Below are 20,349 nucleotides of genomic sequence, written 5' to 3'. Positions count from 1 at the left end.
TGGCAATAGAGCTTATCGACCCTCACCCTTGGAATGCCCTCCAAAACACTAGATGCAACTTGGGCTTATCCATAAAACATAAGATTGAACTCATAAATCTGATGGTGGGGTGAGGATCGGAGATGGTACTGACCTTTAATGGTAATGTGTGTGGTGTTATTCAAATGGACTGCATCGTTATTGACAGTTTCGAGCATCTTGAGTATTGTTGGTGCTGCACTGATCGAAACAGGTGAACAGTGTTTTATTATAACCCTGACTCTGGCTTGTAGAGGGTAGAAAGGTGCTAGTGAGTTAGGAGGTGTGGTACATGGCCCAGAATAACCAGCTTTAGGCCTGCTCTTGCATCAAAAATATTTATGTGGCTGTTTCAGTTAAGCTTTTAGTCAATGGTATTCTCTGGGATGTTGATGGTGGGGTAATTCATGATGCTGATGTCACTGAATGTCAAGGTGATGTGGTTAAACTCTGAATTGTTAGCTTAGTCCTTTCCTGACATTGAGTAGTGAAATGTTACTCATTGCTTGGTATTGATACACAAGCGTTGCTTTTGAGATGCAATTCGATTCACCAAATATTAGATTTACAACAAATCACACTTTATTCATACACTATCCATAAAATACAACAATTAAAGATGTAATTGGAATAATTTAACTCTATTGGAAAACTTAACAGAATAATAGATTATTTTACTATGAAACAGTAACTGTTCCAATATAGCAATATGCCATAAACACACCCTTCACAAAAGGCATGCTCAGAAAAATAGATTGTCTCACAGGTAATTCTCCAGCCCAGGTGGAAAGACATCAAGAGAAATCTCTGCGTGAGAGAGTAGCAGGGAGAGAAATACTGTAGCTCCCACCCAGCAACTGCTACTGAAAACTAAAAGTAAAAATCCTGGTTCTATGGGAGCTTGTTCCATACATTCAGGCTGTTTCCATTTTTCCTATATGAAAAAAAACCCAAGGCCTCACAAACTTTTCACTCACAGCTCTGAGTACACTGCTTGGTATCTCTCTCCCAACCTTACTTCACAAAAAAAAGGACAAAATACACCTCTTAAAGACAAAGTATCATAACATTAACTGTCAGACAGCGGCATTCATGTGCCACACAGATGCACCCGGGATAAAAGTGTCTAGCGCTGGATTTTATATTACATATAAATAAAGCAAAATTTGTTTCAGCTGGCAACTTATGAACTGGTATTCTCGATAAACTGGCAAAAATTATATACCTCAAATACTGCCAAGTTTATTGTATTGTACTATCCAATTACTCTAGCTTTTTTAAAATTGTATATAACTCAACGTAAATATGCTTGTTGTTTCATCAAATGGCCGCAAGTAGTATAAATAGTTGATTCAATTTCGAATCAATTTCTCCTCAAGTACCATGATTTATTGTGGTGTTAAACAGTTAGTTGAGGGTATGAGTGAGAAAGCTCTCTGCTACTAAGTTTTATTTAAGGCAAAGTTGCTTTGTTATTTTAGTATGTATGGCGTAAATAAATTTCAACAGCGATGTATATGTCCCCTGCATTATGTTTCTATTATGTAATGTGTGTGTTTTTACATTGATTATGTGAACCTTTTCATTATTTGGAATATTTCAACAACTGGCACACTCCTGATCCTGTAGGTACTGGCTAATAAAAGGTTTATTGTATATGCGCTGGTATGCATGGGTGTGGATACAATTTGGAAAATTTGCTGGTCATGTTCTTCCAACATTGTGTGTTCTGGTTCCTTTTCAGAAAAGAAAAATGTTCCATTCACAGTTCTCACTCCAAGTAGCTCGGTTTAAGGTCAAACCCAGGGGACTCATGCTCCATTATGACTTTTTCCAAAGAGTTAAACAGCTGCCAAGTGTGTACAGTTATGGAGAATACAGGGAAATCTTTAAGGACTACGGAACCCATTATATGAGTGAGGGTACACTTGGTGGAACCTATGAATATATCTGGGCACTTAATGTCGAACAAATGCAGAAAGACGGTATGTATCTTTTAAAAAAATATTGAAGTGTTGAACTACAGTTTTTCATTTGAGAGCTAGGAATGTGTTAAGTATAAAGGCATCCATCTTAGCACTATTGGGTACAGAGGTAGTTTCCCAACTTTTAAGCCAGAAAGCCCAGGTTCAAATCTCACCTGTTCTAGAGGTGTGCCAGAACAGGCTGATTAGAAAATAATTAGACACTTAGCAATGAAAGGTAGCACTCTGCTCTAAGGAGCTATTTCCTGTTATTCAGTAATTCATAGGGATGACCTGGGAAAATGTATGAGGCTAAAATCATATTTCAGGAATATGTGCAGTCATTTTGTTCCTGCCCTTTAATAAGAATCTCTTTTCTTGAAGCCATCTTCTCTGATTTCTCATACTTGGTTACCTCCACATTATGCACCATCCCCAAGACGATCATATTGGTGAAGAAAGTAACTCAATTAGCCTAAGTTTCTTAAGCTCCTCCATTGCTATGCTGATGGAAATTGCATCAGATTTTCTCATGATCTTCTTTATTATTCTTTGGGAAGATTTTGACTACCAGTAATTATCAAGAATAACCTTGATACCGCACAAATTATTGGAAACTCTTCTAAGGCTCAGGATCATAAGTTGGAAAAAGACAGATTAATCACTCAAGTCCAGTCATCAAATTAATGTTTTCCAAAACTAAAACATTAGTCTGAATGTTAAGGAGTATCAGGAATGATTTAGACTTAGTACCTTTAATTAAATATGAAACCAGCATCTTAGATTCCATTATTCATCATTAATACATACCTTTACTTCCTACAAACCTTTCACATCAATACATAAAAAATTAAAAGTTCCAGGATCCATTGTGAAAAAAATTTCAATGGATAGTCTGTCAGGATAGCGATAAATTTTTTTTTGCCATGTCAGTAGGCATTTCCATTTTTAGATTTTCTTTATAAGCTCAATGAATTATGCCCAACTATATTAAAAATGAAGATAGAAACATATTTTCACTAATGTACTGGAGGAGCTTGCTTCTTCACTGTTGGAGAATTGCTGCTGGAAGATGATAAAATACATTCCTTTGCAACTTGAGAGACCTGAATGATGTTGTTTAGTTAAAGAAGAGTTCTGACCTTTATATATGTATCTATAGAGTCCTGAAATGAATGCATGGGACTCATATTCAAGCCAAACAAGTGTGACTTGAAGATCCAAAAGTAATTACACAACTGCTTTGGAACTAATCAGATTTTCTGTTTCGCACCAAACTATTTTCCTGTGGTTGGACTGAATAGATATTAGATAAGAATACCATTTGGTTCGTACATTACGTGCAGAAAGGATCATTTGCAATGTGCACTGGAACTTATTATACATCCACAATTGCTTGATTAAAATGAAAAATATGGATAAAATCACTCAACCTAGGTCCAATGAGTGACAGTATAGAAAAAACTTAGCTTCAAAGGATTGTGGATGGTGAAGATGTCGTGTACAATTTCAATAGGTCCTTTATTGATTGTTTTTCTACTGGAATGTGGGATTGAAAATCTAAAGCCAACAATACAGGAAATCACCAATGCAGTAATCTGGTAAATACCATGAAATGAGTTGGAGATTCCATAATGAGTGAATATAATCTTAAAATTGCAACGAGGACATTTAAGAAAGAAGTCAGGAGGATTTTCTTCCACAGTGGAAATTTATAACATTCGCTCTTCACAAACTGCATTCTCTGTCAACTTAAATTTTCAAAATCAAGATTGTTAGACCTTTATGAAAAAATAGTAACAGAAACATGCAACAAAGACGAAGATACAACCGTAAGGTATAAGATCAAAAATTCACCATTCACTCTATTGAGTCTGTTCTGCTGTTCAAACAGATCACCACTGAAGAAGTCAGAGAGTCATACAGCACAGAAATACACCCTCCAGTCCAATTCCTCCATGCTGACCAGACATTTCAATTTGTCCTAATCCCATTTGCCAGCATTTGACACAATACATCTTTAAACTCTATTCATATACTCATTTGGATATTTTTCAAAAGTTGTAATTTTGCCAGCCTCCTCTACTTCCTCTGACAGCTTGTTCCATACATGCACCACCCTAAGTGTGAAGAAACTTATTGAATGGCTGTTTATTGTACAAAGAAAGGTTGTGTGTGGGCAGATTAATACACGTCTTAGACATAAGTGCTTGTACTTAAAAGTTGGGTAAACGCAGAAGCTTTGTAAGTCAGTTATCAGGTTGATAACATAATGGTGGCAAAAAGGGGGTAGCATGGTGGCTCAGTGGTTAACTCTGCTGCCTCACAGTGCCAGGAACCCAGGATTGATTCCACCCTTAGGTGACTGCCTGTGTGGAGTTTGCAAATTCTCCTCGTGTCTGCATGGGTTTCCTCTGGGTTCGCTGGTTTCCTCCCACAGTCCAAAGATATGCAGGCTAGGTGGATTGGCCATGCTAAATTTCCTGAAGTGTTCAGGGATGTATAGATTAGATGGGTTATAGGGAGTTAGGTCTGGGTAAGATGCTCCAAGGGTCAGTGCGGTCAGTTGGGTCGAAAGGTCAGTTGGGCCAAAGGGTCTGTTTCCACACTGTAGGGATTCTATTCAAAGAATCTAAAAAAAGTTACCCCTCAGGTCCTTTTTAAATCTTTCCCCTCTCACCTTAAACCTATGCCCTCTAGCTTTGGACTTACCTACCCTGGGAAAATGACCTGGACTAATCACACTATCCATGCCCCTCATGATTTTATAAACTTCTATAAGGTCAACCCTAAGCCTCCAATGGTCCATTCAAATAGCACCAGGCTATTTAGCATCTCCCTATAATTCAAACTCTCCAGGCCCGGCAACTTCAGTATAAATCTTTTCTACACCCTCTGAAGTTTAACATCTCTCCTCTGCTGGCGACTAGAATTGTACACCATTTTCTAAATGTGGCCTCACCAATGTTCCATACAGCCTCAGCATGACATCGTAACCCCTACACTCAATGTGCCTACCAATGAAAGCAAGAGTGGCAGATGCCTTCTCCATCGCCCTGTCTATCTGCATTCAAGCAACTATGCATCTGCACCTCTAGTTCTCTCTGTTTGGCAACACACCCCAGGGCTCTATCATTAAGTGTATAAATCCTACTCTAGTTTGCCCTATCAAAATACAATACCTCACATTTATCTAAATTAAACTCCTTGGCCCATCGGCCTACCTGATCAAGGTTCCATTGTACTCTGAGACAACCTTCTTCGCAGTCCACTACACCACAAGTTTTGGTGTCATCTGCGAACTTACTAATCACACCTCCTATGTTTACATCCAGATCATTTATATAAATGATGAAAAACAGTCGGCCCGGCACCGACTCTTGGTGCACATCACTGTTCACAGGACTCCAGTCCAAAAAGCAATCCGCTATCACCATCCTCTGTCTCCTACCTTCAAGCTAATTTTGTATCCACTTGGCTAGCTCCCCTGGATCCCATGTGATCTAACTTTACTAATCAGTCAACCACGCAGAACCTTGTTGAATAATTTACTGATGTCCATATAGACAACTTCTACTGTTCAATTTCACTTTTCTGCTTTACTCCGAAAACCCTTAAATCTCTGACTGATTAAGAATCTATCTATGTTAGCTTTTAACAACGCGTTCTCACCAGCCCTCTTTGGCAAAGAATTCCACAGATTCACAAACCCTGTGAGGGAAGAAATCACTAACTTAAATGTGTGACCTCTTATACTAAGATTATGCCCTCTCATCCTCAACTCTCCCACATGGAGAGACAAACTTTCTTCATGCACTCTGTCCAGTTGTCTAAGAAACTTGTATTATTCAATAAGGTTGGTTCTCATTCTCCTATATTCCAATGGATACAGGCCAAATGTACTCAATCTCTCCTCATAAGACATCTCAATTTAAGTTTGAAGGGATCCACAAATCCATAAATTACCGTGCACATTTATTTTTCTGTTGTGTAAAGATGTTAATGGAACCAGATGCTTCACTGGAAAGTTGGTGCATTATCTATTGTGCTTGGAAAGAAATGTCATTGTAATAAAAGTTACACTTCCATCAGAATTTGTAAGGATCAAATGGAGAGATTTCAACTAATGATTTAATAATTGATGGGCATAAATGGAGACAAAATAAATATATCGATATTGTGACATCATTACCTTATCACCTTTACAATGTTCTCAAAGTCTTATAAATCATTGAGAAGAATTTTGTAATCGTAATGACAGTAAAATTGTCAGTATTAATTCTCAGTACCCTTAGGAACCTAACAACAAGTTCTGACATTTTGACATTCAAAATTAAACATATAAATCCAAAAGCTGCTATCAGTAATTTCATTTTCCTCCATGAAGTGCTGTTTTGAAATATTCGCTGATGGATATCATTTCAAATCACTAGTCTTGCTACACAAACACTTCAAAAAGTTATGCCTTGTATCTATGTAACAACATATTAAGTTATGGCCAACTTCTCCGGCCCTGAAAAAAATAATTTTACATCGTGAAATGGCATTCTGTAATAAGAATTATAAAACTTTTAAATAAGCAAATATATTTTTTTAATGTTTCCATTTTCCGTAATATTGTGAAACATGCATGATAAAATATGTTTGCTTCTTCGTGGTTTGCTACCTGTCAGAGTTCCTCATTGTGATTGGGTGCTTAGTCTTTTGATGGCATCACTGTTGCTGCTAGAAGTTTAGCTTGCAGCAGAATAATCTAATGTTGGAAAACACAAAATCCATGCCACAGAGATCAGCTTTCTTTGAGATCAATGCTGAGTGCTTCATTACCGAATACAATATTCAAGCCAGGAACTTAATTTCAAATTATTCAAATGTTGGCTGACAGCATTTATCTTCTTTTAATCTTTAGGTTACACATTAACTGATGCTAAAGACTGTGCAAAGGCAGGATTTAATATAGGGGCAAACATTAAAGGAGTCTATGTTGCTGCTGATGTCAAAGCTGGAGCTTGCAGTGGGCTTCTGAACGTTAATGGAGGTACTTTTAACATTATAGGTTTTCATAATTAATATGACATTTACCCACAATGTATTTTAATTCAACTCATTAATAATCATCAAGCAAGTGGGAAATTTTACTAGCTCGCTTTGAAAACGCACAGTATAAACTGGTAGTGGATCATGCAGGTCAGGAGGGTCCCAAGTTCAATTTCTAACATGGCTGATCACAACCAGGGAAGCTATTAAGCAATGCAAAAGATTAAATTGATGTATACTTGTTTATGTTTCTCACAAGCCTTGTTTCTCAGTTGGGAAAAGTAGGAGAGTGTTAAAAGAATTAGCAAGATGTTTATGAACTTGTATGAACTACATGATCACTGCTTCATGGCCAATTCAGCCTGGAGTCAGGTTTAATCCTAAAGGTCAGTTCTGAAGTACAGTCATTGGACTTAAAATATTAATTTTGCTTTCTCTCCACAGATCCTGCCAGACCTGCTGAAATTCTCCAGTAACTTCTGTTTTTGTTTCAGATTTCCAAAATCAGCAATTTTTTTTCTTTGTTACTTTTCTTATAGATCCCTATCAATTTAGTGCTTTTTCCACTTTTCTACTTAACCATTCATTTAAGACAGTTGTCCCATCCCAGTTCAGGTGGAGGTCCCCCCAGAAGCATAGTTCTTTCCTCTCCTAAAACAACATTAGTGTCCTATGAAAAAGAATGCTTCATTCTTACACTAACCCCTGAGTCACATTACAGGTGTTCACACTCAAGCAAATTGGCCACTAGGTGAGAGACAAAAATATGTTCCACAAACTTGAATGCTTACTTTTGGAGAAGTAGCATGAAAACTGATGTAATAAAGGGCAGAATAGCAGCTTCAGTTAATTTTTCTTCATTAATTCTAATTGTCTGTCCATTGCCCAAGAGGGTATTTCCAGATCACAATACACTGAAGATTTCATAGTATTCGTGAGAGGTGGAGCAAGTGAGCATGTGGCTGCTCTTGCTCACAAACAGCTTCCAACTGTAGAGCTGATACAGGAATGGGGAGATGCAGTCGAGTATAATCCAGAAATCATTAAATTTAAGGTAATATTTTCACCTATTAGAATTAAAGAGAGTTTTACAAATAGTTGTTTGGTACTATAGAACTTGAGTACTGCTGAAGGAAAATAGGTTTTATCCAGGCTTTTCATCTACACTCATCAGGATGATTACAAAAATTATCAAGATAAGGGAAGGCAAAACAATGCTTATACTGTAAGAGGGAAGGGTGGTGATTAGTAGAAGCATTGCAATCAAGAATGTACCAGTTATGGATGGCTGACAGTCAACTGCCAAAATGTGTTTAAATTTTAAACAGGCAAATTGATTCTGGTCAGTCAAGGCTTTGTGCTAAAAAATTAACCAAAAAATGTCAGTCACCTATTTTATTGAATTAAAACAGGTGTCTGTATATACACATGTTCTTTCTTTCTGTAAAGAACAAGGCCCTGTTTTAAAATATGTTTCTTCTATTGCACGCAAGTATACAACACTGCAAACTGGACAGCCTGTTCTAAATTGGTTGTCAGTGAAATTCACATACTCATAATTATTTAGCAAATGCCATTTAAGCATGGGATCACAACTAATGTTGAATACTGTGTTGTGATGATTGCAAACACAGACTGATTAGGTGTGGCCAGTATCTTGCTTGTTGTGAGTAGTCAAAGAGATAAGCTGTTTGGTATGATATGCCAATCTTTGCAAATTCTTTGCAAATGGCCCATGTACTTAGCACCACATTGGCAGTAAAACTCAGAAACCACATTACTTATTTGTGCTATGAGCAGAATGTCTCTTTGGTTTGACACAAGCATATTGTTACTGGTGAACACTACTGATTTTAATGTTGCATAATTGCACCATTTACCCTTCAATCTGAGGAAGGCTAGGCACATTTCAACAGCAAAAGTAATGACCTTAGACCTGTTTCAACATTTGCATGTTAAACACAGAAACGATGTGATCGGGGTAGCCATTATCCCACAGGATGGCCTTGATGTGCCTCATTTCAGCATCAAATTTATAAAATGAATGAATGGTGTTGAGCTATTTATGAAATTGCCTATTTTGTGAATCATACAAGAATGGCACTATAGTAATCCTATTATGTTTATTAACCAATGAAGATAGATTTGCAGTACAGAACCCCACGGCCAAGTTTTCAACTAGGTCATCAAGTAAGGGATGCTCATTTGACTGTTCCATTTCAAAGATGAATTTGATTTTGAGGGATGGACCCCTTTCAGACACGCAAGGAAATTCTTATATATAATTGTGGATTTAAACATAACAAATGTAACATATAAATATCAGAAATATGTAGCAGGAGGAGTTTGTGTGTCATTCCATTGAATGACACTTTCTCATAGAAGCCAACAAAACTATTTACAAGAGCTGAGCCTCATCACCATTGGGCAGCACGGTGGCTCAGTGGTTAGCACTGCAGCCTCACAGTGCCAGGGACCCGGGTTCAATTCCAGCCTTGTGTAACTGTCTGTGTGGAGTTTTCACATTGTCCCCGTGTCTGCGTGGGTTTCCTCCAGGTGCTCCGGTTTCCTCCCACAGTCCAAAGATGTGCAGGCTAGGTGGATCGGCCATGCTAAATTGCCCGTAGTGTTCAGGGGTGTGTGGGTTATAGGGGGATGGGTCTTGGTGGGATGCTTCAAAGGGCGGTGTGGGCTTAGAACATAGAACATAGAACATAGAACAGTACAGCACAGAACAGGCCCTTCAGCCCACAATGTTGTGCCGACCATTGATCCTCATGTATGCACCCTCAAATTTCTGTGACCATATGCATGTCCAGCAGTCTCTTAAATGTCCCCAATGACCTTGCTTCCACAACTGCTGCTGGCAACGCATTCCATGCTCTCACAACTCTCTGTGCAAAGAACCAGCCTCTGACATCCCCTCTATACTTTCCTCCAACCAGCTTAAAACTATGACCCCTCGTGTTAGCCTTTTCTGCCCTGGGAAATAGTCTCTGGCTATCAACTCTATCTATGCCTCTCATTATCTTGTATACCTCAATTAGATCCCCTCTCCTCCTCCTTTTCTCCAATGAGAAAAGTCCGAGCTCAGTCAACCTCTCTTCATAAGATAAGCCCTCCAGTCCAGGCAGCATCCTGGTAAACCTCCTCTGAACCCTCTCCAAAGCATCCACATCTTTCCTATAATAGGGCGACCAGAACTGGACGCAGTATTCCAAGTGCGGTCTAACCAAAGTTTTATAGAGCTGCAACAAGATCTCACGACTCTTAAACTCAATCCCCCTGCTAATGAAAGCCAAAACACCATATGCTTTCTTAACAACCCTATCCACTTGGGTGGCCATTTTAAGGGATCTATGTATCTGCACACCAAGATCCCTCTGTTCCTCCACACTGCCAAGAATCCTATCCTTAATCCTGTACTCAGCTTTCAAATTTGACCTTCCAAAATGCATCACCTCGCATTTATCCAGGTTGAACTCCATCTGCCACTCTCAGCCCATCTCTGCATCCTGTCAATGTCCCGCTGCAGACTACAACAGCCCTCTATACTGTCAACGACACCTCCAACCTTCGTGTCGTCTGCAAACTTGCTGACCCATCCTTCGATCCCCTCATTCAAGTCATTAATAAAAATTACAAACAGTAGAGGCCCAAGGACAGAGCCCTGTGGAACACCACTCACCACTGACTTCCAGGCAGAATATTTTCCTTCTACTACCACTCGCTGTCTTCTGTTGGCCAGCCAATTCTGTATCCAGACTGGTAAGTTCCCCCGTATCCCATTCCTCCTGACCTTCTGAATGAGCCTACCATGGGGAACCTTATCAAATGCCTTGCTGAAGTCCATATACACCACATCCACAGCTCGACCCTCATCAACTTTTCTAGTCACATCCTCAAAGAACTCGATAAGGTTTGTGAGGCATGACCTGCCCCTCACAAAGCCGTGTTGACTGCATTTAATCAAGCCATGCTCTTCCAGATGGTCATAAATCCTATCCCTCAGAATCCTTTCTCACACCTTGCAGACGACAGACGTGAGACTTACTGGTCTGTAATTGCCGGGGATTTCCCTATTTCCTTTCTTGAAGAGAGGAATTACATTTGCCTCTCTCCAGTCCTCAGGTACGACTCCAGTGGAGAGCGAGGATGCAAAGATCTTCGCAAGTGGCGAAGCAATTGCATTTCTGGCTTCCCAAAGCAGCCGAGGACAAATCTGGTCCGGGCCTGGCGACTTGTCAATCTTAATGTTTGACAAAATTTTCAGCACATCAGCTTCCTCTATCTCTATCCATTCCACCATGCGTACCTGCTCTTCAAAGGTTTCATTCACTACAAAGTTTGTTTCTTTTGTAAAGACAGAAGCAAAAAACTCATTTAGGGTTTCCCCTACCTCCTCAGACTCCACACACAAGTTCCCTATGCTATCCCTGATCGGCTCTACTCTTTCTTTGACCATTCTCTTATTCCTCACATCAGTGTAAAATGCCTTTGTGTTTTCCTTAATTCGTTCTGCCAAGCCTTTCTCGTGCCCCCTCCTGGCCCTCCTCAGACCATTTTTGAGTTTCTTCCTCGCCTGCCTGTAATCCTCTAGAGCTGAGCTTAAACCTAGCTTCCTCCACCTTATGTAAGCTACCTTCTTCCTTTTGATGAGAAGCCCCACCGCTCTCGTTTTCCAAGGTTCCTTTATCTTACCCCTTCTTGCCTGTCTCAAAGGGATATATTTATTCATCACTCGCAACAACGGTTCCTTAAACAGTCTCCACATGTCTATAGTGCCTTTACCATGGAACAATTGCTCCCAGTCCATGCTTCCTAAGTCATGTCTAATCGCATCATAGTTTCCTCTTCCCCAATTAAATATCCTCCCATTTTGCCCAATCCTCTCCTTCTCCATAGCTATGTAGAATGTGAGGCAGTTATGGTCACTATCACCAAAATGCTCTCCCACCACAAGATCTGATACCTGCCCCGGCTCGTTTCCGAGCACCAAGTCTAGAATGGCCTCTCCCCTCGTCAGCCTGTCAACGTACTGAGTTAGGAAACCCTCCTGAACACTCCTTACAAAAACAGCTCCATTCAAATCTTCTGCTCAAAGGAGGTTCCAATCAATATTGGGAAAGTTAAAGTCACCCATTACAACAACCCTACTACGTCTGCACTTTTCCGAAATCTGCCTACCCATGCTTTCTTCAATCTCCCTGCTGCTATTGGGGGGCCTGTAGTAAACCCCTAACGAGGTGACTGCTCCCTTGCTGTTCCTAATTTCCACCCATACTGACTCAGTAGGCAATCTTCCTCGACAATGGAAGCTTCTGTAGCTGTGATACCCTCTCTGATTAGTAGTGCTACACCCCCTCCTCTTTTTCCCTCCTCCCTATTCTTTTTAAATGCTCTAAACACTGGAACATCCAGCAACCATTCCTGCCCCTGAGAAACCCATGTCTCTGTTATGGCCACAACATCATAGCACCAGGTACTGATCCATGCTCTAAGTTCATCACTTTTATTCCTGACTTGTTGGGCCGAAGGGCCTGTTTCCACACTGTTGGGAATCTAATCTAATCTAATCAGAATATGGCCCCACATAAATTCACTGAAACTGATTCAATTGTGTGAGTTGCTGAGTGAATATCGATTCAACAATAATGGTGGTCTGGATCACCATTATACAAGCCTGCAGTGGGGATGTCTTTACCATCTCTCAGTGGTACAGTGGTGAAGAGGCTGGCAATGCCAAATGAGCACATGGACATAATAATGCTATCAATATGCAAGTCCTGTATGACTCCAGCCATTCACGACAAGCTAGGAACTGACTGCAGCCAACCAGCCACTGCCTTCAAAGTTGACTACATGTCCAACATTAGATGTGATTCTGTGATTGAACAACATTTACTAAATAATCCATTTTGTAAATTTTAAATATCTGTTAGATGTGGGCGTCACTGGCTGGCCAGCATTTATTGGCCATCCTAGCTGACTTTGAAAAGCTGATGCTTAACTACCAACTCTTTAACCCAGCAACACTGAAAGAACAGTGATAGATTTCCAAGTCAGAATGGTGAGAGAATTGCCAGTGTTATCCTACACGTGCGCGTGTGCGCACGCACACGCACACACACACACAGCACAGTTGTTAATTCCACCTGTACTATCAAACTAAACAGAGGTATTCTATCCATGCTTCAGCTTTGGCACACTGGCTGGCTTTTCCTGTAACTGGGAATTCATGTGTTGGTTCTGCTACATTGCCTGATCACTGCCTGACGGGACTGAGCCCAACGGTTGTGGTCACAGGTGAAGCATCAATCTTGGTGGTGCTGACTCCTCAGCTGTTGATTAACACTCATTGTATTTGCAAAACCACTCTCGACTTATAGTGTGATGTGGGGTGTTGGTCGAATAGCCGCAATGCCACTGCACTAGTAATCTAGATCCCAAGCTAATGTCCTGAGGACATGCCGTTAAATTCCTACATAGCTGATGGTGATATTTGAGCTCATTTAAAATCTGGAATGAAAAGCTAGTCTACCATGTGACTGTTGACAATTGTTGTATAAGCCATCTGGCTCACTAATGACCTTTAAGGAAGGAAATTTGTCATCCTTACTTGGTCTGGCCTACATGTGACTCAAGACCCACAACAATTTGGTTCACTCTTAACTGCCCTCTGGGCTACAAGGAATGCCCAATGAAAACTGATCAGGCCAATGATGCCCATATCCCATCATCATCAGACCCCTTTTTCTCCTCCTAATCTGTTTCAAATTCCCTGGGAGTCATAAGACAAGCCGTACCAGTTGCCTAGAAATTGCTCAAGTCAGCCGTCAGATATTATCCTACAAGGTCTGTTGTCAGCCTCTTCATCCACTTGTGTTACCTTGGAAACCACTTTAATGATCTTCAGTTACCCATCAGCCCTTTCAGTACTCCCCACATTTCTGGCACTTAGATTGCATTCAGCCTTTCTCTCCCTTTTATTTTCAATGCGCTGACATTGCAAGGACCCTACTATATTCCTAACAGTTCCTCCCCTGCCTTTTAATACACAGATCCTCCCATCAACTGCTGCCCTTTCCTCCAACTCCTGTCCTCCTACACCTGCTTATGCTTCTCCATCAGAATTTGAATTCACCTCTGCACTCACAATAGCAAACTGGCCTTTTCCTTTGATTTCTTATGTTGTCTACTGCTCAGCCACTCTACAATCCTCGACTGCAGACTGTCAGAGTACATCATTTCTAGCAAACACAGCTCAGAAAAGTTTACCTTGTCATACACGTACAAGGATATTCTATTTTCCTTTGAGGGTTTCTTGCCCATTGACACCTCCAGTGTTTTAATCTTAACCTCAAAGTCCTGTATTGTTCACCAGATTATGTCAGTCATTCCTGTTCCCCCTTACAATGGTTCTTAGACTGTAAGATTTTGTAAAACACAAAAAATCACACTGACATGGGTATTGGCTCAACCACAGGCTTGTTTATTAATATGTACCTATTTTTGCCCTGACACAAAGCCTCTAAGCTTGGTCCGTATGATACAATATATTGATTGATTAGCCTGATTTAAATCCATCCAAAACTTACCATACGCTCCGACCCAAAACACAGAAAGCTATCGTGAGAAAAACCTTTATTGAAAAACCACAGGAGGAAGCTTTTGTTTCTGCCCAAACCCCTAAAATTTGGTTGTTGACTTTAGGTTACCAGAACGTCTCAGACCCATTATTCCTTAGATTTGGCTGATAATTTATAACCATCCACATACTGGGCCTTCCATTGAGAACTGTAGGTCTTGACTCTCTTTCATGACTGCAGACCCATCCAGATCAAAATCACTACAATTTGAATAGAACACCTACAGGATAATTCATCCAAATAAACCTCTCACCTTTCACAAATCAGAAATTTTTCTTATCATTCAACGCTTAGTTGGAAAATGAGACATTTTTCTCAGTGCTTCTTAGTCTTCTTGTTACAGACCATGAATGTTCTCAGTACTTCATATTTCATGCAATACTGTAAGTTTATCTTGAAGTTTAATATGTGCCACTGGCATTATGTACTGCATGTTGTTCAACCTTTGGCAGCATAGTTGAGGTAAGCACAATTGTCTGCTTGTACATCGGGAGCTTTCTAGGTTCTATCATTTTAGCACATATTCCAGATCCTGTGGGTACAATTAACTGACCTTCTTGAGGCAATGTTATATAACAATGTGCCTACAGCCAACCTTATTCAATCTCACATCTTGCAGCATTTTTCCATCCATGGTTTGGGATACCATGTCACTCAACCACTTGCTGTTAGATTTCTTTACCTGCCTCTCCAATTATGCTGGCATCAACCACTTGCACAACATAGCCTTTGGAAAAATCCCTTCCTTTTGGAGCCTCATGTCACCTTTGGAAGTCTGTCAAAAAAATGTTGTCAAACGCACCCATATACAGTGGCCTTTTAAAGATGGTAAAGCACCAAGGATGTTAATCCATTCTGGGATTCCCAGATATGTCAAGTTTTTCTATGTACAATGAGTGGTACAATGGTGCTAGAATTGGGCCAGAAGGGCACCATTGGGATAAGGTTGTTAATTAAAGAGATCTGCTTAGTAAAATTTAGCGAAAAAACTTATTAAGCCTTGTGGAACTTGACAAAAATGAAGCAGCCTAAAAAATGTAATATTCAGCCCTAAGAAATCGTTATGTGGGCAATATCACCCTCCAATTATCTTTCATTCTTACTTGAATGACGCATCCCACTCACCCATTAAGATCAAAAGTTCTATTAAATGTAAATAACAGTTGCAAGATAGATTCTCACCACTCTATGACTTCCTCTAGCTCTGTTTTTGTACATTGTAGGAAATCCAATTTTACTAATTTTTTCGCTCATTTTTTTCTTTTTCTTACAGCCAGAACCTCTTTATCAACTAATCACTTCAGATACATTTCAGAGTGCCAGCAGGATCAAAGCCAACATGAGGCGAGCCCTAGAAGAGTATCTGATGGAATCCAGTTCCTGTCGATGTGCTCCATGTCAAAACAATGGCGTTGCTGTTCTTAAAGGTATTATACAATCACTGACTGGTAGATAATAATAAAACATAATTCTTATACAATATAATTTTTGTTCTTTCTTTTCAATATAAAGAAATAATTACAATATCCTTACTTGCAGTAACAAGCAGTGAACTTTTTCAGATTTAATCACCGGGAGGGGATAATGTCACTTTTGATGAAAAGGCATAATAAAATAAGAATATCATATTCTCAGCAATTCCTGCTCCTTCCTTGATTGTTAGTCATCATTAATTATATTGAAAGCTTTTCGTTCAAATCAAAATGCAAATGTCACCATATTTCCTTAAATGTTGAAATTATAATGTGAGCCATTGCTTTTCAATGACTGAATAAGTAAATTTGTTAGATTCTAGAATTCTAGAGATAATAGAATTCTGCTGGATTTCTATTTTTTTGGATTATATTCAATAATTCCTTCCATTTTCCAAAAGAGCAGCAAATTAGGAAGCTTGATGATGATAAACACAATTGGATGCAAATCTTGTTGCCTTATTCCTTGCAATCATCTGGGTAATACAGCTTGATGCCAGTTAATTACGGTGAAAGACTACAAAATGAAAATGTATTGTCAAACATCAGTAATGACATAATTTTATCATTGCAGGCACCCAGTGCTCATGCATATGTCCTGCTGGAGCTCTTGGAACTGCCTGTGAAATTACATCCAGAGAGAGTAAGCATCATTAACTGTGTTAATGAGAGAAATAATAATTGTATTTTTAACACTGGCAGATAACGTCTTATGTTAGTAGACCAATAACCAAAGCAGCATAGTGTTGTAACAGTAGCATGGCTCAGTTTGCAGACATAGATTGTATTCATTTTCCTTTGTTTAATTTATCCCAGTTTCAGTTTCAGTTACATAACTACAAATAGAATCTCCTGAGCTCATGGCTGGGAGGAAGGAGGTGGAAGGTCTTGAAAATTAGGCTGGTTGTTGTCAAGTCTTGTACCCTAAGCCTTCCCACTTTCACACAAATAAGGTGCCAGGCATAAAAATGCCTGCCCTGCCTGGAGGTGGGAAAGCTTTGCATTTTCAGTCCTTCTACCTCCTTCCTCAACTGGTCAATTACTGACACTTAAGTTCCTCTTCCTACATCAGGTGTAAACTCCCCCAATACCCAATAAACCTGTTGACATGATTGTGGCATTGGCCACAGCCATGGACTCTTCTGTGGCCCTGCCAATGTGCTAGGGCTGTCGCCGTCAACTGCCTGGCAGCTTTAGGCAGGCAGGACATAATATTCCAGGATCCTCAGTGGGAAGGAGTGGTCCTCTTAAATCCCTGGCAGGCAGAAGATCCAACAAGTCTTCCTTCTGCGTGTGAGCAAAAGTGTCTTCATACGTTCTCAGGAAGTATGCTAGATACCCCACAGGCATACGCAAAAGATTGAATCCAGTGGGAAAATTGGGAATCAGCCAATTCTCATAAGTTATGAAAATAAGTTGGGCAGTCACCTTGCTATTCTATTATGTGCCAAGGTTGTCTTTTGTGAGAAATTGCTATCATGCCGTAAAGGAGGCAAAATGGCAAAACCATATTTTTACAGGACTACTTTGTTCTTTTCGGCCGAAAATTGCACTCTCTCATTGATGAATTTCTATAAATTTTAATATTTGATTTCAAAAATCACATTAGAAGAGATATTAAATCTCATGCCGTGGCATATTTTTTCTCATTTTAGATTTTTCAGTTGATGGGAAATGGAGCTGTTGGTCACCTTGGTCTGAATGCAGAAACAGGCAAAGAATAAGAACTCGACAGTGCAATAATCCACCACCAGACAATAGTGGCCAAACATGCAGAGGTGATAATCAGGACACATTGTTATGCTAATGACAAAACATTGGTTTAGTTTTACCTTCTTCACAACTTCAGATTCTGGCTTCATAAGTATTTGAATGAAATATAAAAACTGGTTTCAGTGGAAGAAGATGTGATTGCATGTTTACATGTAATTAAGAAACATGGTTAAACAATGATTAGTACAAAGAAGTTGAGGTAGCAAACATTACACTTAAATAAAGTCAATTTATCTTTAAAACTGAACAACTTTTCTTCTGTTTTTCTCTATAAATTAAGATATTTGCATGCATAAATTTATCAAGCTATGCATTTAATATGAAGTAACCATGCAAGGATCTCTAGGTGTATTTTATGTTCAATAGGTGGATTCAACTGAATAACCAACAAACATTTCACACATATATGCAGGAAAAATGACTAATAGTACTAAAAGAAAGTAATAAAAAGATAATTAAATTCCTTTATATACATTCTGCATGCAGATAATGTGCTCATTATGCGAAGGTGTTAAAGAAGTCATCACATCTGAAAACATATGCATGAAAATACTTCTAATTATTACCATTGAGGACTAAACAATTTTGAACCATTATGTAAAATATATCGCAATATCTTCAAACTTCAGTTGCAAAGTCCAGACGAGACATGTCCCAGATTAATCCTCACATATCTTGTTAATTTGCTGATCTTGCCTAAGGTGGCAGTTGTAATGTTACAACTTGAGTAAGGAAGGCAATACTCAGGAACACCTGCACGTCCTGATCTCTATCAGATGCCATGTGTTTTAGAATGGTCAACTTTACATGCACGATGTCTGCCATTTATTAGCCTTATCATCAGCAATGTTTGTTTGAACAAGCTAATGGAAGGCAGTGTCTGTAGATTTATGCCCAGTATGAGCAATACCTCTGTGGACATGTGGCATTTAATATACAGAAAAACTAGAAACCTGTAAATGGCTGAAGTTAATTTGGCAATTCAGGGTATCATGGAAACAATGCTATCTAAAAACAAGTCTACAAAAGCACCATCTAAAGGTATTCTAATCATAGTCCTAATCGTATTTGATGACACTGTTACTACTGTCCTTTGTGTAGCAACCATGGGGGTTAGTAAGTTCAGTTGGCTTGACAGCTGGTGCAGAAGGCAGAGTGACACCAACAGTGTGGTTCAATTCCTGCACTGGCTGAGGTTACAATAAAGGATTCTCCTTCTCAAACTCTCCCCTTGCCTGAGGCATGGTTACTATCAGTCATCTCTCTCTAATGAGAGAATGGACCAATGGTCCAGTACAATGATAAAACCTTTACTTGTTGGTAACTCTGCTAAATTAATTACACAATATTTTAAAAAATTATAACTGTTTCAATTATTAACTCCAGAAGTACATTGTACATAGTCTAAAATAAACCGGATGCTAAATTGTGTAGCCTCAAAACTGTAATGAGGATCATCAAATGAGATTAACCCATGCTAATTACAGCTGGGGTGAATATTTAACCAGAGATTAAATTTAAAACAAAAGCTCTCCTGTTCCAGATGGAGATAAGAAAGAATTTCTTTTTTTCAAAGGGCCATTAGTCTCGAGGCTTATGTAGCCGAGAGAATATTGAGGCTTGATCATTGAATACGTTGAAATCTGAGTTAGATGGATCTTTGATCTATGGAAGAGTCAACGGTTATGTGGCATAGAAGAAAGTAGAGTCACTGCCACAAGATCAGCCAGAACCTTATTAAATGTCTGAAGAGGTGAAATTCACAGTGATTTAAAGACTCTGGAAGATTAAACCTTGTAAGGCTGAAAGAAGGAATTTCTGCATTGGACCTTGTTGTTGGAAGTCACTTCAAGGGTCTTAGAAGACTAAAGAAAATGAATATTAATTGCTATGACTCAACAACATGAGGAATAGCTGAACTGTTGGAAGTTGGAAATAACATTGTACTAATGATCAGTAACCTTTAATTTTTAAATGTAAACAAACTAGGAGGTGAATGCATTTTAAAATAATGAATAAAGCCACAAGATTCCACTATAATAAAATGTGAGGCTGGATGAACACAGCAGGCCCAGCAGCATCTCAGGAGCACAAAAGCTGACGTTTCGGGCCTAGACCCTTCATCAGAGAGGGGGATGAGGAGAGGGTTCTGGAATAAATAGGGAGAGAGGGGGAGGCGGACCGAAGATGGAGAGAAAAGAAGATAAGTGGAGAGGAGATTATAGGTGGGGAGGTAGGAAGGGGATAGGTCAGTCCAGGGAAGACGGACAGGTCAAGGAGGTGGGATGAGGTTAGTAGGTAGGAGATGGAGGTGCGGCTTGGGGTGGGAGGAAGGGATGGGTGAGAGGAAGAACAGGTTAGGGAGGCAGAGACAGGCTGGACTGGTTTTGGGATGCAGTGGGTGGAGGGGAAGAGCTGGGCTGGTTGTGTGGTGCA

The 20,349-nt window shown here is 39.5% G+C and overlaps 1 protein-coding gene across 1 annotated transcript in view; it reads left to right on the top strand.

Moving 5' to 3' along the window:
* Nucleotides 1-18,163, top strand: part of dab1a (DAB adaptor protein 1a) — a 400,410-nt gene extending 382,247 nt beyond the window's left edge. Inside the window, exons 22-27 of the mRNA XM_059647688.1 lie at nucleotides 1,763-2,003; nucleotides 6,892-7,020; nucleotides 7,910-8,073; nucleotides 15,942-16,095; nucleotides 16,715-16,783; nucleotides 17,796-18,163. Of these exons, the coding sequence (XP_059503671.1) occupies nucleotides 1,763-2,003; nucleotides 6,892-7,020; nucleotides 7,910-8,073; nucleotides 15,942-16,095; nucleotides 16,715-16,783; nucleotides 17,796-17,947 (909 nt within the window). The 3' untranslated portion in view covers nucleotides 17,948-18,163. The remainder of the gene's footprint in view (nucleotides 1-1,762; nucleotides 2,004-6,891; nucleotides 7,021-7,909; nucleotides 8,074-15,941; nucleotides 16,096-16,714; nucleotides 16,784-17,795) is intronic.
* Nucleotides 18,164-20,349: the final 2,186 nt, after the last annotated feature.

The sequence above is a fragment of the Stegostoma tigrinum genome, chromosome 8, assembly GCF_030684315.1.
Source record: "Stegostoma tigrinum isolate sSteTig4 chromosome 8, sSteTig4.hap1, whole genome shotgun sequence".
Taxonomy (NCBI): domain Eukaryota; kingdom Metazoa; phylum Chordata; class Chondrichthyes; order Orectolobiformes; family Stegostomatidae; genus Stegostoma; species Stegostoma tigrinum.
Note: the sequence above shows the minus strand (reverse complement) of the source record. Positions and strands in the feature narration are given on the sequence as shown.